The following is a 24,673-nucleotide window of genomic DNA, read 5'->3' on the forward strand; positions in this document are numbered from 1 at the left end:
CTGAGTCCTTACACTCTACAAGACCTTTGTCCAATTATTGTTCCTAATGTATGAGCAAATAAACAGAAGCTTCCGGTGGCGACGTGGTGACTTGCCTTGCTGGAGGACACACAGTTAAGTGGTGGTGCTGGGAACCAAACCCAGGTCTGGCAGAGGCCAGGACAGAAGAATTTAGCTAGACTGCAATCTGCTTCACACATCATTAAATGTCTCTGAAAGGCCCTCAAGACTCCTGAGATAGACCAGCCCATTGGCCTCTCTACTTGCAGAGCAGCCTGAATCAAGGACAGGCAGTTCACCTACATTCCAGGAGCAGAGCCTGGGGCTATAGCAGTAGGTGCCACCTGGATGTGATACCCTCTCCACAGAGCATCCATCCGTGATGTCTCTGCTCACATCCACATCTCCCCTTGATTCTGGGCCTCCTGTAGCCCATTTCAGAACACTTCAGAGCTGTTGACTAGAATAGGAATTTTCTATTTTGCATAATATTTGTATATGCTTTTTGTGTTGTTCACATGACATCAAAATGCACAGAGGCCTTGGCACCGGACTTCTTGGCCTCTCTACCCATCTACCTGCTGATCCCCAGAATGAGCTGGGGGTTCTTGTGAACTTTTGGGCTTGTGTGAGGGGGGACCAGAGGGCTCTTGCCAGTCTACCAACTGCCCCCTCCCCATTCCATCTTGAGGCAATTAGAGAGATAAGGGAGCCAGCCAGCAAGCATCCCTGCCACAGTGTGTGCACACAGCCATGCAAGAGAAATGTTAGTGGTCTACAGCCCAGACAAAGGGTAAGAAGGGAAGAAAGGCATTTGCTGCAGATGTCACCATTGCTGTCTCAGCTGTCCTCTCAGAACGGGTCAGCTTCTCCCTGCCTCCCACCTATAGCACCTTCTGAGAGGCTGGCCTGGCCTGGGAGATGAGGGAAGGCAGGAAGTAATAGGATGAGAGGTAACAAAGCCTAGAAAGGAGGAAGCTGGTCAGGTGGTGGTGGTAAACGCCTTTAATCCCAGCACTCCTGGAGGCAGAGGCAGGTGGACGTTTGTGAGTTCAAGGTCACCCTGGTCTACAGAGTGAGTTCTAGGACAGCTAGGACTACACAGAAAAACCCTGTCTGGAAACAAATAAACCAACAAATAAATAAATACAAATAAAAAATAAAAATGAAAGGAAAAGAAAAAAAGGAGAGGAGGAAGCTGGCTGCAATCCTGGGGGTAAGAGGAGATAGTAGGCTCTCCTAAAACACGCTGACATATGTTAACTGGAGAAGTAGGCACCCACGTGATTGGCTGATGAGCTGCAGTCCAGTGGGTTGTCAGAAGCCAATAGCCTGTCCTGTCTGGACCCAGGATGTTGTTCTGTTTGTCTTGTAGACTGATTGGAGTCTGACTGGCCTTGAAGTATGAGCAGGTATGGACTGAGCCTGGCAGAGACCATCTGGCTGCCTACTCCTGGTAGAGATTTTAGGCTTGGACACCTAGTAGATATCGTAAGAAATTAGAGATCCATGGCCCCAGAACAGAGTGTTCACCTGCAGTCATGGATGGACAGGCAACTTCATAGTGGCTTTGCATCAGCCAAGTGAGTGGTGGGTGACATAGAACACTTGATTGCTTGGCAGGATGCCACCACACCAACACTAGCCTGGGCAGTTTCCTAGAGGAGGCAGCATAGATGCTAGGCTTCAAAGGGTGGGAAAAGAAAGTGGTGGGTGAGTGACTCGGGTACAGACGGCAGGAGCCTCTAGTATGGTAAGGACAGCGTGGGAGAGACGAGAGAGGCTTCAAGGGCTGAATGGTGCCAGGTCTAGGAGGCAGCGCCCTGCCAAGTAGAAAGGGACAGGTAAAGAAGATGAAGGACTGCCTAGCCTGTCCATGACATCCTCCCTCCTGCCTGTGAGAAGCCCTCTTAGAAGTCATCTGCCCCACCGGGCAGTGATGGCACACGCCTTTAATCCTAGCACTTGGGAGGTGGATTTCTGAGTTCGAGGCCAGCCTGGTCTACAGAGTTCCAGGACAGCCCGGGCTACACAGAGAAACCCTGTCTCAAACAACAACAACAAAAAAAAAAAAAAAAAAAAGAGAGAGAGAGAGAGAGAGAGAAGTCATCTGCCCACTTTGCCCAGAGCAAACCCCGGAACTAATGGAGCTCCCAGGAAACCTACCAGCCTGGTCACATCGCCCTCATGTGCAGAGGAATGGCCAGGTGGCCAGGAACTCACAGTCCCAAAACCCACACAACCCCCTAGTCTGGGGAGTCTTTTCCAATTACCAGAATTTATAATCTCCTTAATCCTTCATTTCCACACCTCAAAATGCAGACACATGATGGCCGAGTGGTTAAGAGCACTCACTGGCAGCTCTCACAGAGGTCTTGGGTTCAGTTCCCAGCACTCACATGGTGGTTCATAGACAACCAGTTCCAGTGGCTTTGGTGCTCTCATCTGACCTCCAAGGGCATCAGGGGCAAAGATGCTGCTCATATAAACATTCAAGGTAAAAAATTTTCACTCATAAAGTAAATGTGGTACACATTCATACTAGCAAAATACTCATGCACATAAACCTACTTTTTAATAGAAAAAAACTGGGGCAGTATCAAGATTTTTAGCTTTATGTGAGAAGGTGAAGGACTTAATTTCCTTTAATCACTATTTATGGCCTCCATGTGCCCAGCCTTGTTTGAGGCATTAAGGTTTCAGCAGTTATTCGCAGACATATATGTAAATGGTTTCATATTATGGGTGTCAATGTATGAAATGGGCTAATATAACAGGGCAATGTAACATAGTAACTGGAAGTAAATGATTTTGGATAATGTGGTCCAGGATCTGGTAGAGGAAGATGCTCCAAAGAGCAGAAAGAGTATGTGCAAAGGCCCTGAGGCAGAAACTATTTAGTGGGGGTGAAGCTGGAGGGTCTGGAACAGGAGACTATGGAAGATAGAGGCATGGCAGAGAGAGGTACAAAGGGGTGTTCAGGTCCTTGGGAATGGTGTGGCTTGAATTCTAATTACTATTAAAAACCCCATTGGAGGTTTTCAATAGGCATATTGATTTACACAGCAACTGCTCTGTAAAGGCTTAGTGTTATCATTATTAATATGAAGCTTAGAGAGGAATAGCAATTTGTCCAAGATCAGAGTCCTGTCCCACAGCCCATTCTTCTCTGCCTTCCTTTCCCCCTAAGGAGCCATGTGGATCAGCCCCAAGCCGGCTGCGAGGAGGTGAGGACGGCTTCTCTTCCCTCCTTCCCCCTCCTTCCCTCCGGCCATTTCCCGTGCTCCGGGCGCCCGCGCCCCAATTAGCCAGCGAGGCTGACTGCCTCGGCTCCGAATGACAGACACCTCCTGTCACCCCCTGACGGGCGAGGAGATTAACTCAGAGAGGCGCGGGCTGGAAGGGACGACTGCGAAGGGAGGAAGGGGGAGGGAATGACCAAGCCTCCCCCTACAAGGCGCTTTGTAAGGAAGGAGTGTGGGCTAAGGAGATCCGGCCGTCTAAGAAGAGCTCGGGCAGGCTGGGGAGGGCCACCCCACTGTCTTGACTGGGTGCTCCAAGGTGCAGCCACCACTGCCTCAACTTCCTTTTCGCTCTTCTTCCAGGGCGGAGACCTTGACGTTTCACAGCTCAGCCCTCGGCTCCACGCACCATAAATATCTGTGGGCTTTGAGCAGAGTGTGGTGAGTGACACCTGTAATACCAGCATTGGGGAAATGTAGGCAGGAAGGTCAGGGGTTAAAGGTTATCCCAGGCTACATAGGGCGTTTAAGCCCAATCCAGCTTGGGCTATGAGATCCTACCTCAAACAAGCAAACACACAGACAAACGAAAAGCACAAAATAAAATCCGTGTATTGTCCATAGTATTTTTAATGCAAACTGATCTAATCTTTTTTTTTTTTTTTATTGTTTACGGTTCATGACAGAGTTTCTCTAACCTAAAACTATGTAGACCAGGCTGACACTAACAGAGATCTGCCTGCCTCTACCTCCCAAGCGCTGGGATTAAAGGTGAGTGTGCCACCACCTCCTCCTGGGTCATCTAATCCTCTTAACACCCACATTTGACCATGTTTGGGGGTATATGATATTGGGGATTGAACCCAGGGCCTTGGGTAACCTAGGCAACTGCTCCTTTCCAATGAGCTACATCCTCAGGCCCAATGCTTTTAATTTTTCAGTTGTAAATGTATCAAGTGTGTATGGGGCAGGCTGTGCTCAGGATCAAAGGGCTAAATCTGTCCTGGAACTATGTAGCTTATGCTGGCCTTGAATTCCTGACCATCCTACCTCCACCTCAAGTGCTAGGATGACAGGGATACATGACTCTGACTGGCTTTGCTTATTTTTATGATGTGGGGGTTCTCATTGTTGCCTGGGCTGACTTTAAAACGCTGTGCTCAAGGGATCTTCTGCTTCAAGGAACCTTCTAGTAGCTTGGATGGTAGGCCTGCAACAGAAGGCCCATCTGTAACATCTTCAAACAAGACCAATAGTGCCAGCTCTCAGGAGGCTGAGGAAGGAAGATCATGAGTTCAAGCCCAGCTTAGACTACATAGGAAGATCCTTTCTTAAAATATAGTAAAGGACAGGACACTAGAGGCAGGGACTAGTTTCAGAGACCTTATGACTACAAAGAGGATGCTTGCCCTGCCAAACCTGACACCTTAAGTTTGATTCCCATGACCCAAAAGTAGAAGGAAAGAACCAACTCCCCAAAGTGGTCCCCCGACCTCTGCATGGATTACAGTGTGAACCAAGACTGCCTAATGTGTCCACGGAGCTTCCGACTATGGAGCGATGTCAATTGTGTTATCTGTGGCACAGAGCACCTCCTACGCCATTTAGGAATCTGGACTATGGGACTTTGATGTAGAAGGCCCCCAAAAAGGGATATTTATTTATCTTGAGGACAGGGTCTTATTCTAGAGCCCATTCTGCCCTGGAACTTGTGGGTGAACTTCCTAATTCTCCCGAGTGCTGGAACAGAGCAAAGTCAACAAAGCAGTTGTAGGCATAGACACTGAGTGTCAGGCTTGTGTGAGAAGTCCCAGATAACTCTCAAGAGAGTGCAGCCCAGAGAGAAGCAAGGAACAGAGGACAGTGAGCCTCTCGGAGAAGGGTTGACAAGCTGGCCTCCCATACCCATGTCTGGCTGGTCAGTGGAGAATGAGAGAAAGGCAGTCCACTTCCAGGCAGAGATGCATGGTGCAGACTTGGAGAAAGAACTGGGCAAGGCCTGTACTCTCTTGGCAGAGCTGCAGACTGTAAGTGCAGAACTCTATAACACACATAGCTCAAACAAAATGCCAACCAACTGGCTTACTCCAAGGCTAAATAATATTTCTTAAGGTACTGCAGATGCAATCCCTGAAGCCTTGTGCAAATGCACTACCTCTGAGCTACACTAGCCCAAGGTCAGTTTTCTTTGCTGGCTTGCTGGACAGCGCTGTGGATCCTGATGTGTTGGCTCACGCCTGTAATGGTAGCATTTGTTGGGAGGAATCAAATGGATGAGTACTTCAAGGACATCCTTGGCTGTATACCAAGTTTGAGGGCAGCCTGGGTGGCATGAGATCCTGTCTGATAAAGAAAAAAATTAAAAAAAAAAAATGAATCAAGGTGTAGTTCCCAAATCCCCAACTGCTAGATCAGAGAACTCCCTTAACTAAAGCCTTGGGATTCAACCTGACTGGCTAGACCCAACTCACATATCTATTTCAGAACCAATCAGTGTGGAACAGGATCAGAGGTAGGAAGAACCTCCTAAAGCCTAAGGCAGCTGGAGTGAGGAAAGTCCCTTTTCTGGGACTTCCCTTCATAGTTCCAGAGTGGATTAAATGGGCAGTGCTCTCCTCCCCCAAGATGACATACAGGAGTGAGAGCTGGGTATGGTTACACTAGCAGTCTCAGTCCATATAGGTGTGTATGTATGTGTGTATATGTATGTCTGCATACATGGACGTATGTATGATATGTGCTCATATGATTATATACATACATATGGAGGCATTTGGTGCCTGTCAATGACACCCTACCTCAGTCTCATGGCCAGACCCTGGACCTAGCATGACTCCTCCACCAGCAAGCTGAGGACCACATACTACTTAGCGCTCAGCTGCTAGATGACATGCATACCCAGCTCTAGGAAAGGATGCTGTAGGAAGGCTCCCAAGTTACAAAGTGTGGTGAGGGCTCTTGGATATCTCCTTGGGTCCACCCGATGGTTTCATCCACTTTCAGCCTTAGTTCAATTCCTTCCTCTCCATTTGTGCATTTTACAGCATTACCAGCCCTGACTGGAGCCCAAGAAGGCCAGTCTTCTAAGAAGAAGACCATGGTCAAGTGCACCCCACCTTTTAGCTAGGAGTTAGGTATGGCTGTCAGTTTTAGGAAGCAAAAAGCAAAGCCATCAGGGCCAGCTCCAGGTTAGCGGATCAGCTTCCACCCAGAGCTAATGATGTTGATGGGTTCACCAGGACAACAGAGACCTTTCTACAATTCTGTTCCTCCTCAGCATTTGGATCAAGTACTTGTAATAAAAAATGACAAAACATTTAAATTCGACATTAGCTGGGTGGACTTAAGGTTTGTTCTCTCCAGCCTTGGCATTCCCATCTGTGAAATAGGGATAATGCAAGGACTGTCAGACTTCAAAGAGTAGTGCCACAGAGATGAGATAGTGCACAGCAGGTGCTGGCCATGCTCCTGCAGCAGCAACTCCTCCTTAAAGAGGCAGTTGTTGCTATGATTTTTCAAGCTCTGAGCCTACCCCTCAGCTTGCAGTTCTAGGTGGCCCTTTCTGGACCTCAGTTTCTCATTTGTCCTTCCAGCTTTCAGACTCATAGAGTGGGTGACTAGGATGATCTCACTGAAGGGAGGACCCCTCCCACATGGGTCAGTCCATGGGGGGGCAGGCGACAGTGCCCAACCAACATTTTCACCAGGCTGGGCAGGCAGCGCCAGGCAGGCGGGAGCTGGTCAGGTTTTTAATTGAACGCGATGCAAATGAAATGTAAATACCATGCAAATAAGCTCTTGCCAGGAGGTGCTGGGCTGAGAGCGGAGGGAGCAGGGAGGGGACTGCTGAGCAGGGATCCCTTCTTTGGGGGTGGGGTCTCTTTCCTTTGACTGTCCACCCTCCCACCTCCAATGTTGACCACCCAGCCTGGTCATTTCAGAAGGCAACAGAAATACTTTGTCCCCCTACAGCTCCCTCCAGACTCACTCCCTAACCCCACTTCCCTTGGCGATAGTTGAGTGCTCTAAGGAGAAGCAAGGGACCCCGTAGGTTGGATGAGGTTGACACAGTCACACACAGTCATACGGAAAGACACACCAATAAAACAGAGACAAGCATGCGGAAACATTCCCTCCCCAGGCCCTGCAACCCCGAGGCCCACTTGGACACTGACAGTCATACATACATATACTCAAGTGCACATTTAGTCACACACACAGTGACAAATCCCGTCACAGAGGCAAGTCTGTACGCACACACTGCCATGTCATGAGGACTGCAAACGGAAGTCCCTGTGCTGGCTGGAGGGAGCTGGGTGTGGGGGTGTAGGAGAGACACCCTGTGTGGTCAGAGCCTGGCGGTCTGAGGAAGGCCAGGCAGCCAGTAGGGGGGTTTTCAGGGTGGCCTGGGCTCTTTGCCCATCCCAACACATGACCGAACCCCAGAACTCACAGTCACGAGATCCCAGGTGCTAGATGTGGAGTCTCTCTATGGCCCCACAGCCCCTACTTCTAAGACAGCCTTTTAGGGAAGGCTAGTCCAGGATGACAGGATCACCTTCCCAAGGGCTAAGGGATGTGGTGTAGGGGAAGTGGGGATTAGGGATGGGGATGAGCAGTATGGCGAACGCTATTCACCCTTCACATCTGAGGGTGGTCCCATCCCCCTTTCCGAGGTGACTCACGCCCTACATTTAACTCTCATTACCGCTTCTGAGCCCAGCTGGAGGGACAACCGGCAACTTCCCCCAACAGACATAGAGCTCTGGGTGGGCCGCCCTCGCAGCCTCAGTTTCCCCCTAGGGGCCTGGCCCAGGGACAAGAACTGCGTGGGAAGCAGTGCTCACAGTCCCTTTGGCCTTGGCAAGGGCTGTCCTCCAACCCAAGGAATGAAGCACTGGGTGTGGCCTCTTCCAGGAACCACCCTCCCCAGACCCTTCCGGATGCGTTGCAGCTTCGTACAGCCCTAGCCTAGAGCTTGGCCCAGAGCACACGACGGGAAGGAGAGGAGGAGGTGACGGCAGCGGCAGTCCCATGGGGCCGAAGTTACTGGGGATCTCGCCGCCAGTGCTTCTCCGACACCCCGCTGTGTGCAGGCCGGGAAAGGGTGAACTGAGACTAGCCAAGGATCCTTGGGAGTCCCGGCCTCAGTGGCTCCCAGTGCGCCCGGCACCGTGCGAGGGCCCCGGCCACCTCGGGAGGCCTAGTTGCGCTCGCCTCGTCTCCGCCCTCCCCTTCCACGGTTCTGTGGGAAGGAGGCAGCTGGGGCGGGGGTGGCCGCGGGAGCGTCTTGCTCGTGTGATCGTGCCGAGCAGGGAACTCGGGGCCATGTGGGAAAGACATTAGTGCCGGCCGCCCTGCCAGCCAGGAATGCGCCCCCCGCTCCGCAGTCGCCGCCTGCCTGGCCCAGAAACGGTGACTCACACGCTCCGCGTTCCCACCCCCTCGGCGCGCACCCTGAACAGCTCACCAAGGGCCTGGCCAGCGAGCCCAGCCTCCCTGCCTCGGCTGCTGAGGGCCCTCTACCTGCCTCGCCCAGCTTCCACAGCTTCCACTGGGCCAGGGTCGGGGAATCGGGAAATCAGGAGTCACAAAGTTCTTCCAGGGCGTCCTGAGATGCACACGCCTCCTCCTCCACACAGGCTTGCCTGTTCTGGGCTTGCTCGGAATAGCCACCTCCTTAGGGACTTATTACACAGGGCTGCCTCTCTCACTGCGGAAATATTCACCTCGGGCTCCCCACATTCAGCACAAGGCCGAGAACACAGGGAAGATTAATAATAACCAGGAGTCAGTGCAACATCTTGAGGCAGGAAACAGGCCCTTTGTGTGGGAGGACTGTCCCAGGACCACTTACTACGTGAACCTGATAAAGCATGACTGTGGACCCTGACTCCCTTGTTCTAGCCTAGCTTTGATCAACCCGGAAGTACCCATTCCCTGTAGCTAACTAAAGCCTATCTTGGAAGGCCTTAGGCCTCAGCTAGGAGCCAGCTGCTGAGAACTATCTTGATGGTTTGAGTGATACTACAAGTAATCATGGCCCTACTCCTGGCTAGCTCAAGACAAGTATGGATGCATGCATGCATGCATGTATATATGCATGTATGTAGATTCAGTGACTCTCAGTAACACATGCTGGTCTGCAACTAGTGGAGAGTATCCTTGAATTTCTTAATCTTCTTGCCCCCACCTCCGGAGTGCTGGGATTACTAAGTCAAGTTGTATTCAGTGCTGGGGACTCAATGCAGGGTTTCCCAGTCACTGCTAATATGCACTCTCCCAACTGAGCTGCATCTCAAGTCCCTTGCTTTGTTTTTCAGATAGGCTGGCCTGGAGTTCCCACGATCCTCCCCGTGCCATGTTACTGTCATCTCTTTCACAGATGAAGAAACACAGGAACTCTAGGAAGAGGCAGAACCTGGGTCCATATTCAGGGCTGTGGACAGCCATGCACTCTCTCTGTAGATTGGATGCAGGAGTATCCTGTTTCCCCACCTACTGGATTTGAGAGACCAAACTGGGTTCCAGTATACCGCCTTTGCCTCTGCCACCCTCCTCAGAAGCCCTCAACCAGCCGCCACCCAAGGCCACCTCTCATAACTTTTAATAAGAGGTAATAGCACCAAGCAGCAGGCATCAGCTTCATTTTTAATTATCTAATTTACATTTAATCTTCCCCAGCAATGTGATGCAGTTTATTAATGTTTTACCTAAGAGCACCCTTTTATGGTCTAAAAATGCATCCACAAAACTACTGGGCATTGGTTCCCTTGGAAGAATGATCTAGTTCAGAGTGGATTCCAGCTGGGGTATCTTATCGGGGCCACAGCATCCAACAACCAACAGTTCTTAGCCCTAGAATAATTGATGAACAAATACCCCAGAATTCTTTCAGCACATGTCTCTTCCCCGCCAGCTGCCTCCAGAAATCTAGATCGTGCTGCCATGTTTATGGGACTTGAATCTTTGTACCTACTTCTTTTTCTTTCCTTTTCCTTCTCCCCCTCCCCTCCCCTTCCCCCTCCTCCTCTCCTTCTTCTTCCGCCTTCCTCCTCCTCTTCTAATTTTTTAAGACAGGGTTTTTACTATGTAGACCAGACTCACAAGGATCCCCCCTGCCTCTGCCTCTTGAGTGTGAGGACTCCAGCAGTTCCTCTTTGCAGTTCAGTAGACATGTTAGAGAAGGATGCTCTGACCCAGGGCACAGCTGCTTATGGCGCATGGCGGCTTCTGAGGGCCTCAGAGATGACAGCCAGGGCCTAGATCTCCCATCCCTGAGCCACTGCATTTCTATGCTGCTTCTTTGTTTCATAAAGGAAAACTGAAGCTCAGAGAAGCCAAAAGACTACTCCAAGATCACACAGCAAATTGGGGTCAGAGGAGGAAATAGAATCCATATTTTGATTTCACCCAGAATGAGGACTTTGGAAAGTTCAGACAGCTCCTCGGAGTAAGGTCCAGTGTGTGTGTGTGTGTGTGTGTGTGAGTGAGTGTGTGCGCGCGCGCATGTGCACATTGCTGGGGGTGAGGGGTGGGTGGATGGGGTGTCTAGGGAGCTACAGCCGCCGCCTTCTTGGTATTTTTAGCCTTGAGAATGAGCTGAGCTCAGGGCTCTGAGCTCTGGTTGTTGTTGGCAGTGAGAGAAATAGGAAGGTCCCCACCAACCTTCCCTGTCATCACCAACCTAAAGCTGAGTCAAGAGAGGAGGAGTGAGCCTGGAAAAGCACAAGACTCTAGGGACCCTTAGCCCTGACTGTCTTCACTGTAGCCCATCCCTATTCAGATCTTTTTTTTTTTTTCCCCCTTTTTGGTTTTTCCAGACAGGGTTTCTCTAGCTCTGGCTGTCCTAGAACTTGTTCTGTAGACCAGGCTGGTCTCAAATTCACAAAGATCAACCTACCTCTGTCTCCTGAGTACTGGGATTAAAGGCACATGCCACCACCGATTGACTCTTTTTTTATTATTATTACATTTATTTATTTATTTATTTATTTATTTATTTATTTATTTAGTGGGGGTACATGCCATAGCATCTGTGTGGAGGTCAGGGAACTTGCCAGACTTGCCTCTCTCTCCAGGATTTGGGTCCTAGGGATCAAACTGTTAGGCTTAGTGGCAAGCACCCTTACCTGCTGAACCATTTTGTTGGCTTCAGGTCATCCATCTTTCTAACACTCTCTTCCCAAGAAGAAAGCCAAGCTGGTAGGAACAGAAACCCCAACTCCCCACCCTAGTACCATTGGCTTTCCTTGCTATGAGCTCTAGGCCTGCTCTTGCCTATGCTAAGTCAGAAGTATAGGGTTCCCATGACAACAAGTGAGAGCAGTAGAGGCTGCCGGCCTCAAAGTCAGAGGTGAGAGGGGTGTGGATAGAAGAGCAGAAGAAAGGTAGCCTACATGAGAATGGGCGAAGGTTGGAGAGCTCTAAATTTAAAGCCTACTCAAGCCTTGATTGCCCAGGAAACGCCTAGAGCCAAGGCTGACTGCTGCTGGATGATAGTCTGCCACACCAGTGAGGAGAGCTGGGTACCAGAAGGGCAGGCTGGCTATGCCTTAGTTTCAGATCATGAAACCAGCTTGAGGTAGGGCTCAGATGGAAATCCTAGACCCTACCACCCAGCCTACCATCCTGCTGCTTCTAGGTTAGAATCTCTTGAGACACAGATATTTCTTACTTTCATCTCCAGGAAGAGTCCTAAAGTCTTCCCAGTTAGCCTGGTTACTCTGTCACTGGGATTCTTCCTAAGAGGACAGGTCACTTCCTGAACCTTAACCTTCTAACACGGACTGGAGTGCTTTAGTTATCCCACTGTATTGCTGAAGTTTGAGAATCATCCCTGGCTCCCACTGTCCCAAGGTAAACTTCTGTCCTCAACCTTGACATTAGTTCTTGCCTGGGTTCCCACTAGCATGGTCTCAAGGAGTTTCTAAGGCTCTTATGAAAGTATGGCTGCAATGTGGTACAGGCCTTTGATCCCAGCACTTGGGAGGCAGAGCTCTAAGCTCAAGGCCAGCCTGGTCATTCTATTTCAAAACATCAAAATCCTAAGGAATGACATATGAGTTTGACCTTTGCCCTCCACATGAACACACATGTGCTGGTTCATATTAATGCATATGCATGCATGCAAGCATCGCTCCCACACAAGAAAAGAAGCCTGGTCCTTTGCTTGTCTCCAGATAAGCCATCCTTGTTCTTCGCTCCTGTGTCTTCTGATCCACTCCTATCCCTTGTGCTCTGTGATGTGAGGGTGAGGGACATATCTCTGTTACTCTGTCAACACGGTCATGCTATGTTACAGTCCAACCTGACCTCGAACTTGCAGTAGTTCCTTACTGGGTTTATAGGCATGCATCTTCACACACAGCTAGTTGAGGGAGTTCTCAGGACTTTTTCCACAAGCTTCTTTCTATCATTGTGTTTTGGAGACATGGTGTCATCCACTGATGTGTAAACTGAGGCTGAGGGGAAGCAGCCTCTTGGCCATCAAAGAACCTACACTGGCAACACAATGTTCAGATCCAAGCAGGCCTGCCTAGGCTTTTCTCCTGTGTCTTCTTGGAATCGCTTCTTAGTTTCCTTTGTTGCACCAACTCGCCAGCTTATGGCACCAAAGTTGGGATCCTCGAGCTCAGACCCAACAGGTTTTGCCCTAACCCCTTGTTTGCAACAGGCCCATGTAACAACTTCCAACATCACTTAGCAACTGCTGTTCACCAGAGGCCAGTCCTGCCTGCTTACCATGCTGCTCTTTACCCAGGAAGCCTAGCAAAGCATACAAGTTAATTCACCTAGTGGCGTCTCTGTGGGGCCATGGAACTCTTAGATGGAGGAAGGTAAGCAGAGGAAAGCAGAAGGCAACTCAACCTAGTTACTGGTCTAACCGGAGTCCCACCTGCTGCAATGTGTTGAAGATTGAAGTGGGGTGACTAGCTGAGAGGCTTGCACTTTGATTCCTCACTCTAGGGTATTACCTGCAGGTGGTTGCCTTGTTTCTACCCAGGATGTCCCCTGCTCCCCATCTTTAGTCATTCAGGGTAAGTGGGAGGGGCAGGGTGAGGAGCTTAACATCAGAGTCTCCACACTTTCCTTTGAGTTCCCAATGAGAACAGGTCCTGGGGTGCCTCACTCTAGCTCTACTTTGGGAGGGTATTGCCTGGCAGTAGGCAGCCAGGCCAGGACCTCCTACTCTCAGGGCTGCAGAGCTAGACTAAAACCAAGGAGACCACAGGATTGCTGCTTGGTCCTCAGGGTCCCTGAGGCCTCCAGGAAGAAACCAGAAAAAGCAAAAGGAACTTGTCCTCAGCTCCTAAAATCCTCCCACAAGTTAGAGTGGCACTGTAGGGACTTTGAAAGGCAGAGAAGGCAGAGCCCCTCCTGGGGGCGCCGTGGTGGTGGTGGTGGGGTGTTGAGAGCTGGGTGCCCTTGTGATGAGGCCAGCTGCAGGGTGATTAATCTTGTGAGGCTTGAACGTCAACCCCCCCACTACTACTCCCGGGCTCCCAGGGCCAACCCCACCCTCACTGCCCCAGGAGTTAATCTCTGCTCCAGGGGCTCCTCAGCGGCTCTTGACGGATGCTGTATTAACAATTCTGAGGAAGGCAGGAAGCAAAAACACAGTGGGGGGGGGGGGGGGCCGCCCGTGTGGACAGCCTCCCTGGGAAGGTTTTGTGACTAGCGGCCAGTGAAGAGTCACCCCAAAAGATGGAGCTAGGGTCCCCTTCAAGGCCCAGCCCTGAAGGAAGGTATGGGACACCCAAACCATCTCTTTCATATTATCAGAGCCTGTGCACCCCTGGTCTGTATTATACACAGTTCACAAGCTCAGCCCCAAATGCAGTTTGCAGTTTTGACAGCAGATGTCTCTGCTATTATGATTTATCAAAATGCTTAAGGTAAATAATGCACACATATTTATAGTAGAGGAGTGGGTAGCAGACTGGAAATAGCTAAATGGGGAAGGAGGCTTTGGTGGAGCACCCTGTCTGTCGTTGGTCTTAAATACCAATGCCCCAAAACTGACTGACCCAAGTCTGACCCTAGGAAAACAGGCTGGAGTGATCCTTGCAGCCACCAGCCCAGGCTGACCCCTGGGAGGGCAGGAGGAGACATAGCCTGTGGCTGGACCTGTCTTGCTGGGGCCCTGCCAGGCCTGGGAGGCAGCCACCTGGGGAAGCGGCTGAGCCAGCCTCACACTTCAGCCGTGTTTCCATGGCTTCACTGTGTCCCTGCTCCCGAGGGCTCCGTCGCCTTATCAACGGCTGCAGAGCGGGCACTGCCCTTGCCCTCACCCTCACAACCGCCACTCTTCTGGGCCCCCAGCAGCTGCGTGTCAATCCTATTGTTGTGGGGGGTGGGGCTAGGAGGGGCCATGGGTCCTCCAGGGTGAGGAAGGATAGGAGCTGTGTGGGCTCAGGCTATGCCGGTTCTGCGCCTCCAGAATTTCTCCTCTTGCTGCTCTAAGGTTATGCTCTTATTCCCTATACAGTACTTTTATTTTCTTTCTAAATCTTTCTGGACTTTTAAAGACTTGGTTAAAGAATTTTATAGGTCGGGTGTGGTAGCACATGCCTGTAATCTCAGCACTCAGTGGCTGAGGCAGGAGGATTCCACATGGGTTAAATAGTAAAACCTCATTTCAAACAAACAAATCCCCCAGACTGGCTCCAGTGGGCCGTGACCTGTCAGGGGAGAGGTCAGCTTTGTTTCCTGATAAAGTCTGAAGCATAACCAGGTGATTAAAAGATCAGCTGTGTGACTTTGCATCTCTCTCTCTCTCTCTCTCTCTCTCTCTCTCTCTCTCTCTCTCTCTGGGTCTAATTTTGTTATCTACAAAGTAGGGATAACTGATCAATGCTGTCCTCATGGTATTCTGGGCATATGAATGTAATGGACTGGCCCAGTGCTTGGTTCACCAGTCACAAGCTCGGCGCCCTGTGAGGCAGGAGGACCTCATCACCACCATCAGTATTTCTTACGGAGGGCTATGGAAGCTGGGGCCAAACCCAATGCATTGTACATGGTTTTTAAGGAACTGAGCCATACTCTCTGCACAATGATGTTCTTTTCAATAAGTTTTCATTTATGGATGGTACCTCAATTATGATAAAAAAAAAAACCTCATACAGAAAAAAAGTGCCCAAGAAGGAAGGATGGTTTTTATTTAGCTCACAGGTTTGTTGTGAGACAGTGTCTTTGACATGATGCTCAGGCTGTCCTTGAACTCCTGATCCCCTTGCCTTCACCTTCCCAGTACTAATTATAGGCATGCGCCACACATCTGGATCCACAGATGTTTCTTAGCACACTTCTATGTGCTAGGAGCCAATGATGCCCTTCATGGCCTCAAGACTACAGCGTTGAAAGCATGTGATCTCACCCAGAGTGGCTAGGACTGTGACTGGGGAAACATGGACACCTGAGGAGAGCGCACACACACACACACTGGAGAGGGTGAGTTAGCATCAGTCAGAAGTAACAGGAGAGAGCAGTGTATCCTAGAGCCTGGCATCTGAGATGGGGTTAGTGACCACCACCTTTAGATCAAATCCTCAGGTACTCAGACCTGTAGCCTGGGAGGACCTGATCCACCTCGTCTTTATGGCCCCCACTGCCTGGAATCTGAAGCCTGCTCTTGTTCTCTGGCAGAGGAGTAATTTAATGCTGCTGGAAGGTGGTAGGTCTCAAGAAGAAAAAACCATGTCTGCTCAGTACCCTGGCTAGCAGTCTCAGGAGACCTTTCCATCCTTCCTGGAAAGCAGAGACCTCAAGGCAGATGTGGGGCCTTAGGAATAGGAGACACCAGAGCTATGTGGTTGTGGGGGACAACAAGACTCCCTGTGGCTGGTCCCATCTACAGGGTGGTGGGGTTGAGATCTATATTTTTACTGTTGCCTGTTCCTTCTACAGCTTTTGCCTGTTAGGCAGGCAGTGGGGGGCCAGGGAGGGCTGTACAAATGACCTCCATCTGTGTATCTCTGGCACCTGGGAGGGAGCGGGAGCTGGTAGTGCAATCAGGTCAGACCCAAATGGCCTTGCTTCAACTGAGCCATGCCGATATCACGTCCTTCTTTGTAGCAGTGTGAGCTAGGTTGGGCTTAGAGTGGAGGCTGGGCCTCTAAGCTCAAATCTACCTCCAGGGTCACCAGTCTCATGTCCCTGCTGTGGGTCTTGGCAGTAACTGTGAGGTGACCTTGTCAAGTGTTCTACTCTACAACCGCTGGCTATGCTGCCCCTTTCCTAGGAATACAGAACAGAGGCAAGGGTACTTGTACAACCAAGGTCATCCAACAAGAAGAAATACACACAACATGGTGGCTGTGACACATCATGATCAGTACATGGGAAGGAACCCACATGTCCAGACTCCCAGGCCCCCTGCCAACTGTTTTGGAGGCAGCTGGTCCTCCTCCCAAGAGAGCCGAAGCTTGGGTGCTGATCACCATCTTGGTTCTGCTGAGTCATGCAATTTCCCTCATCTATAAAATGGGTCATAAGCCTGATGGTTTACCTCAGCCAAAGAAACATCGACCAACTCAAAACGGAAACCAGTCTGGACCGAAGGCTGAGCTTCCAGCTTGGCCATGTGCCAAGGGGAAGTTGTACCCTTCCAGAACCCAGGTGCTGACCCACAATCACCCAGCACAGCCCCAGGAACTGGTGTTTCTTCCTTCCTGCACACCAGGCTTAACAGCTCAGGGCCAGTCTGAAGCATGGGACAGACTCAGAGGGGTGTGTGTGTGTGTGTGTGTTGTGTATGGTGGTAATGGTTTCAGTAGGTAGGGAGTAGGTCATACCAAGCTGGCTGCCATGGGAGAAGGGTTGCCTGCCTGGCAGGCACTGGGCATTCTGGGGTTGAAATGGGAGGCCTTTGGCGGCCACAGAGAACAAAGGAATCAGAGTTGCCAAAGTATTCTGTGGTGCTGAAGCCAGCAGTAAAAGGTCTGGGAGACAGACATTTCAGCTGTGGGAAAAGCCTCCTGTTCTCCCATTCCCCCATGCCAGCACCCAGTGCAGCCTGGGCTTCTGGACCCACACTGGAGAATGAATTGTCCCAAGAACCCTGTGCTTTCTCCAGAGTTGTACAGCTGTCAGGGGCAGGAGGCAGGAAATGCTATGGGTAGACACACATGAACGATTCTGTACCCGGGATGCCATGGGGACACTGACCACATGTATGTATGTATACTGCACATCCACAGCATCATGTAGGCAACATGAAGGGTTACCACACCGTCATCACATACATCACACACTCCTCCAATGTCAGTCTCAGGGCCACATGTATGAGACATGGACACAGTATTGTGAAGTGTTGTCCCATGGTCACATAATATACAACAGTTTTGCATATTCAATACCACAAACAAAATCACCCAATGTTACATTCAGCTATATACATCTTGATATCACCCTGGGTCTGCTACAGGACTGTACACGGTCACAGGATCACACAAACAATATCACTGAACATCCTAATGACATCAGTCATATATGAATCCATGGACACATGACATCTTAAATGTTTTACACGTCATTTCAAGCCCACTATCATGTCACATTCAGTGGTACAAATAGTCATGTTTCTAGACCTCATGAGGTTTTTCTAGGCTCCAAGTCAGTCTCCCTCTCCTTCTCTTGCGTGTGTATGTGCGCACATACACACAAAGACCTTGTGTTAATGGACTTGTCTCTAGGTGTGTGCCTAGCCCTTCCACCTCATACCTTGCCACCCTCAAAGCTAGTTCTGGTCATTAGATTGTTAGTAGGGATATAGGATGCTGGGATGAAGGCTCCTAAATCACCAGGAGACCACACTTCCCATCCTGACAAGGGAAGGAATGAACCATTCCCACTCCCCCAAGAGTAGAAGAGAGGTCAGCACAAGAGAAGTCTAAAACAGAGATAAAGGGACAGGAGAAAGACTCTGAACAAAACATGGGGATTCAAAGGTGTATAAAGACAAACTGGGTTCCAGGAGTTTGAGACCTTTCAATCAGATAGCCAAAAAGTAGGGCAATAGGCTGGCTAGCCAGGGTCAGGACTGTGCTGTAAAGGTGAGTGATATGACAGAAAAAGTCTTAGGAATAATGCTAAGGTCAGGCCCACCCAGAAAGGCCTTCTGGAGAGATCTGATGAATTATTTTATTTTAAGGAAATATCGAGGGTGGGGCTAGGGAGGGTGGTTCAGCAGTTACAAATACCGCTCTTCTAGAGGACCAGAGTTCAATCTTCAACATCCATAAGATGGCTTCCAACTGTCTGTGACTGTGGTCCCAGGGCATCTGACACTCTCTGGCCTCTACAGGTACTGGGCCCCTTTGTGGAGCACAGATTATATTCAGGCATAACACCATATAAATCAATACACAGTAAAGCTCAATGGACATTCCCAAAAGTGCAAGTGGGCTGTTGAATGGGGGAAAGCACACATTCAAAACAAAAATCTTGTTTTGAGACAAGTTCTTCCTACATAGCCATGGGTGTCCAGGAACTGTGTAGACCAAGCTGGCCTCGAACTCACAAAACATTTATTTTCCTCTACCTCCTGAGTCCTGGAATTAAGGCACACACCACCATGTTTTTTTTTTTTTTTTTTGAGCCAGTGCCTGATGTGGCTCAGGATAATTCCACACTCACTAAAACTAAGGCTTTTGGTTTCCCAGTTCCGTGAGTGCTGGGATCAGAGGAATGTAATCACCTTATTAGGTTGTTTTGTGTTTCAGACAGGGCTGTCCTCCCATCTTAGCCTTCACAGCTGGGGTTTCGGGTCTGTGCCACCAGAGCTGACCCAAATACACATATTTTTTAACCTATGTATGTGTGTGCTTATGTGCTGGTGACTGAGGAGGCGGAAAGAGGGCGTTGGATTCCCCAGAGCTGGAGTTACAGGTCACTGTGAGCATCACATGCTGGGACACAAACTCTAGACCTTTGCAAGAGCAGCAAGTACTCTCAGCCAGTGCATCACCTCCTCAGCCCTGTGAATAGTTTTAAATCAGCCGTTGCCATTGACCACTGCTCAGTAGACACCAAGCCCCACCTTCATGATGGGGGTTCCTCCTTGACCATTTTCTGGAATATCACTTCCAGGGCAAGGCATGACTTTGAAGTGATCTCTTCCCTTTGCTTCCCTCAGAAATACTCTGGCTAGTGTCCACTTCCACAGTGGCCCTGGGTACAAGAAGCAGGAACTGGAAGTGAGGGGCTTAGAACCTTGGGTTTCTGCACCGTGGGGTGGGCTCAGGCCAGCTGAGTCATGACATCCCCTGCCATTAAGGCTGGCACCAGAGCCACCCATCCCACACCTGGAGATGTGCCAGAGGGCCGGCCTAGGCCATCTGCAGTCTGTGTGCTGCCAGCGCAGGCCTCTAGCCCAGTGCCCCCTGCTGGCCAGGCTCCCCACTTCCTCCTAACCCCTCCCTCCCCACCCCCCAAGGATCTGGAGGTGCTGCAGTTTGCCTTGTGCTGCAGTGAGGGTGCCCCCAGCTGTAACACCTCCCCCTACTCCCTGCTGGACACCCCCTTTTTTGCAAAGCCGCCTGGAGAGATCACAGGCAGCCACATGAAAGGGAATTTTCCCAGGCAGGGATGGAGTTGAAAGCTCCCTCCCCCGCCCCTGCCTACCCCTGCTGTGCCAGGCCAGGCTGCCGAGCCCTTGGTGCTCCAAGGGAGCCTGTGACACAGGTAGAGGGTTGGGGTCAGGATCCCTCCTCCCTGCTTTCCCTTTCCAGGAACAATAGCAGACAGCCCATCTCTCCCCACCTCACCACCCACTCAGCTTCAGAAGCCCCACCTTCCTTTGTTCTGAAGTCCTCACCCTGAAACCTTGTCAGGAAGTCCTTCTGCAAGTCTAGCTTCCATCTCTGCCAGGCTCAGAGCAGATGAGGGGATGGAGAAGAGCACTCCTCCAGTGGTTGCCTAGGCCTTATCCTTCAAGTTGGCCTCTAGGATGTGTGAAAAGCAGCATCCAAATCACACACCTTTCTGATAGTTACCCTGGCCTAGAACACAGCATGGGGCTTTGTAAAGATTTCCCCAGACAGCTAGCTTCTGAGGTTCTAGACCACTGCTCACCAACAAACCCTCTGGAGGTCAGAGCAGGCAGTGCACTTCTTAAAATCAGGCTGGAATGGAAGGGATCCAAGACCAGGATATACAGAGGGCACAGCTGCAGTCCAGAAACCCAGGAGAAAACTGCTCCCAGAGGAACTGTGTAGGTGGCTGGGTGTGTGGGAGACAGCTGCCACACAAAAAGACCCAGGTAGCCCAGGCCCACCCCAATGGTCAGGCTCAAGAGCTAGGGGAGCCTGGGACATATCAACCCTTCCATATAAACATGGTTGCGTGCTGTTTCCAGGACACTTGCTCCTGCTCTCAGCCTACCTCCTGGGTCCAAAGGCTTCTCCTTTCCAAGACAGTCTAGCTATCCCCAGCCCAGCCACAGCCCCAAGCCAGCCCTCCAAAACCCAAGAGCAAGAACCCAATAGTGTTATCATGACACAAACATGCATTCAGTTTTATTCACAAAACAGCCTGGTCTCCTAAACAATACAAACAGCATGTTCTTCAGCAGGGAGCTGGCCATGGGCAAGGGGCCCCCTGGGCACCCACCCCTACCAGCAGGGGATCACGCAGAGAAGCCCTTTCTTCTTCTGCTGTGAGCAAGGCTGAAAAAAGAGGGCTTATTTTCTCTAGGGGGAAGTAGCCAGGATCAGAAATACTGACATGTGGGTTCCCCAGATCTCAGTGGATGAACGAATGAATAGAATTTTCATCTCTCCAAAATCCGTCACTGTTGGGGTGGGGGATCCCAGTCAGGGGACGATGGGTGCAACATGGTCAGGCCTGGGTCAGGAACTCCCAGTCCCAGTGGGCTCTGGTCGCTTTGCACACGTGGATGGATACAGAGGGGCTTCTACACGGTGCCATCAACATTTCCTTTATAAACGGGAGTGGATTCTCCAGGCAAACTATGCACTATTTCATGGTTGGAAAGAATCAAAGGAAGTTTAAATGAGAGTGGAGTTAAAACAGTGCTAAATTACAGTAGTGCTTATTAGTAACTAGATTGCAAAAGGTTACAGAAAATGTACATTCTCTACACAAAAACAGCATCTCCCGCACAGACAACATTGACATTGACACAGGAAGGAGACTGATTGTCCATTCTTTGCCCAGGAAGTCTCAGTACTTTATAGATTCGCCTTTACCTCTCTTGTTGTTGTTGATGTTCTTCTGAAAAAGCAGTTAAATTTTTTTCTTTTTCTTTTTATACTAGGGACGTGGAGATGTTAAAACGACAACAAAAAATATATATATATAAAAACAGGAATGAAATCTGTGAGAGAATATTTTTGGTTCTAAAGACGGGTGCATCCGTTTGTCTTCGCCCGAATCCCTTGCCGGAGACCACGCGGGCAGTGACATTGCACGGAGAGGGCAGCTTTGGGTTCCCGGCCGTCACTGAAATCACTGAAACCACCGGAAGGCAGCTCCCGACGGAAGCATCACCTTCTGGCGGGGCGGGAGACAAAAACAAGGAGAGAGTTCAGTCAGGGTCCCGGCGGGCCTGGTGCAAGACGCTCCCCGTGGCCGGCTCAGTGACGGAGGGACGGGCACGGAGAACGAACGGGCAGGTACCCCGAAGAGTTCCTGTCATCTTGGCCAGGCAAGGTTGGCCAAAGAAGGAGCCACGACCCGCTGGGCTACCCAAAGGCCCAGAGCACCCAGAGGCCTCCTGAGCCACTCAGGTGCCCAAAGGCACCTAGCACCAGGTGGCCATAGTATACCTGGGGCCATAGCTGCGTTCTGGCAAGTGTGAGCACTGCTGTGTACATGTGACAGGGAGCAGCCAAGTCTACGATGGAGGATGCCTACAGGGCAGAGGTCCACACTGGAGTGGGTGAATGGGTGTGCTGGTAAGCAAGACACATGAGAGACTGCCGTCAGAAAGGTGGCCGAAAGGCCGTGACTAGGACGCCTTCCCAATCATTATGGAGTCAAGCCTACTTGCAAGAGGAGTGGAGACTAGAAGGCGGGGATGGCAAACTGCAAAGCTGCTTCTGAACTCAGCTAGTTTACCCCATCTGGGACAGAGAGCCAGGCTCTGCTACAAGGGTAGACAGATCCCTGCAGGTATACCAAGCTCACAGTTATGAATGAGCCGCCTATTCCCACCTGCAGGCAGGGCAGCCAGCACTGGGACTGCTCTATCTTGGGGGAGCTTTGGGTGGAAGTGGGAGTGGGGGTAGGTTGGGAGTTTAACAACACATGATTCTTCTCAAGGCCACAGGGCCCATAGACAAAACCCCTCAGATGGGGCTAGGGACAGAACCAGTCTTAGGTTACAGACTAGATGCTTAGGACATGTCTACGAAATAGAATCTTGGTACCTATATGGAAATATCTGACAGGGCCCTAGGAGGGGCATCAGAGTCCCAGGGCCTCACTGGGAACGCCAGGCCCCTACCTGCAAACCATGGCTGGCTGGCATCTCAGGATGTGGCTCTGACTTTTAGGGCACTGAGTAGGTATCTTGCAGCCAGACCTCCAGGCCCTAGGGGCTGGGTATCCCCCACACTTGCAGACAGGAAAGGTGGGCTCCAGGACTCAGGGGTAGGTATGGACCGCCAGACAGATGGGAGAGCCCGCACACCTCCCTCTACGGTGCTGTTACCTCCAGAGCAGCGGAAGGCTTCTTTTTGAGTTCTTCACACTTTCTGAATTTGCAAATCTGATGGCCAGTCTTTCGGTTCCTACAACTGCTGCACTGCTCGCAGTTGATGCGCCGCCGGCAGGGCGCACACATGCCGCAGCGTTTCCGCTTCTTCTTGCCTGAGCTGATAGCAGAAGCCAGCTCTCCCTGCATGGGGTACTCGGTCAGGCCAGCCATGTGCAGTGCACTCTCGGCCAGGAACACGCCAGCTGGGGTCATGATGAAGAGGCCTGGATTGATGGGGAAAGCGCCCAGATAGGGGAAGTCGGACTGGCCATTGAGGGCTTCGGCGCCGGCCACAGCCTCCATGTCAGGCAGGCCGGCCCCAGCCTCGCTCATTAGTGGCAGGTGTTCCTGCACCACGCGCTTCAGCATCTCTGTGGACTGTGCGAACTGCTGCAGCGTCAGCTGTCCCTCGGCTGCCAGCTCTGTGGCCCGCTCTGCCTTGCTCAGCAGGCTGGCCACAGCACCACTTTTGTGCTTTGAGGTAGGGTTGCTTTTGTCCACTGCCATGGCCGCAGCCAGGTCATGACCATTGGCCAATAGGGAGGCTGCGGCTGCCTTGTCAGCAGACTCCCCCATCATGCTTCCGGTGCCACCACTGCTACCAAAGGAGGAGTAGTGGGAGAGTGGGCGGGAGCGACGTAGGCTCTTGTTGAGGGGTTCACTGATGATACCACTCTTGTTCCGCCGCTCAGGGGGCGGGGCATCGTCTGCCACGGAGGCCGGTGCCACGGCAGCCACCGCGGTACTTTTGTCTGTTCCTCCTGCCTTTTGGCCACTGCCACTGCTGCTATTGGTGTTACTGCTGCTGCTACTGCCACCGGCGTCCTGGGAGCCTGGGAGGCTCGACATGGTGGGGCCGAGGCCCAGACTCCGCCGCTGGGAGAGCCTGCAAACTGCTGGGGGCTCAGAGTTGAGCACGTAGCCCGGTTGCCCACAACAGAGATGCCTGGAGGCCCTCGCTCAGTGTAGGCACATGGTCAGGTGTCCACGTGGAAACGTCTTTACTCTGTTGGGAAAGGTAGGGACAAGGTTAGTAAACCCTCCTCCAGCATCACCACCTGTATTGCCATGGTAACAACCAGAAGTCTGATGAGGCATTAAGTGCCAAGCCTATCTTGGTGAAGAATTTATTTGTACCATCTCGCTTAAGACCCAGAAGAACCTTAGGAAGCAGTAGGTGGTAATCCTCTATTTCTTAGCCAGGGAGAACAAGGTTTATTAAGAGTTATTAGCTCAAAGGCACATGGCCAGAGAGGCACAGGGAGGTTTAAGCCAGGTGGTCCCAGCCAAAATCTGCCCTGTGTAGACTTTGAAGACCTAACTAATGAGGCCAAGGGGCTGCTGTCCTTGGTGAGGTAGGAGATGTGGAGAGCCTAACTAACCCAGTGTATTAACAGCCTCTCTACTCCTACCCATCTAAGTAGAGGAGTAAAGATACAGACAACACCCGAACTGCAGCCCTGGATGCTTGTTTGGAGATTGTGGGTAAAGGAATTAGGCTGCTTCATTTAATCCAAAGTCTGACGGAGCACAGCACCCTCATTCTATGGAGCACCTACCCTCTTAGAAAGCAAGCAGGGGCTCTCGGCCTGCAGTGCTTCTCCTGTAAGAATGGGAAGTCATGCATGTATCCATACACACTTCGCTCTCTGTTCCCAAACCACAGTCATCATCTCAGATCCTGCTCTGGTTTCAGTGTGGTCTC

At 51.0% G+C, this 24,673-nt stretch overlaps 1 protein-coding gene across 4 annotated transcripts in view; it reads right to left on the minus strand.

The window, feature by feature from the left end:
* Positions 1 to 20,734: 20,734 nt before the first annotated feature.
* Cxxc5 (CXXC finger protein 5) overlaps positions 20,735 to 24,673 on the minus strand; it is a 31,928-nt gene continuing 27,989 nt past the window's right edge. For all 4 annotated transcript variants that reach the window (XM_028762782.1, XM_028762785.1, XM_028762784.1 and 1 more), the window contains exons 2-3: positions 22,924 to 23,974; positions 20,735 to 21,761 (exon numbers count right to left, since the gene is read on the minus strand). In XM_028762782.1, coding sequence (XP_028618615.1) covers positions 21,717 to 21,761; positions 22,924 to 23,817 — 939 coding nt within the window. In that variant the 5' untranslated portion in view covers positions 23,818 to 23,974 and the 3' untranslated portion in view covers positions 20,735 to 21,716. The remainder of the gene's footprint in view (positions 21,762 to 22,923; positions 23,975 to 24,673) is intronic.

The sequence above is a fragment of the Grammomys surdaster genome, unplaced genomic scaffold (assembly GCF_004785775.1).
Source record: "Grammomys surdaster isolate TR1022 unplaced genomic scaffold, NIH_TR_1.0 135, whole genome shotgun sequence".
NCBI lineage: Eukaryota > Metazoa > Chordata > Mammalia > Rodentia > Muridae > Grammomys > Grammomys surdaster.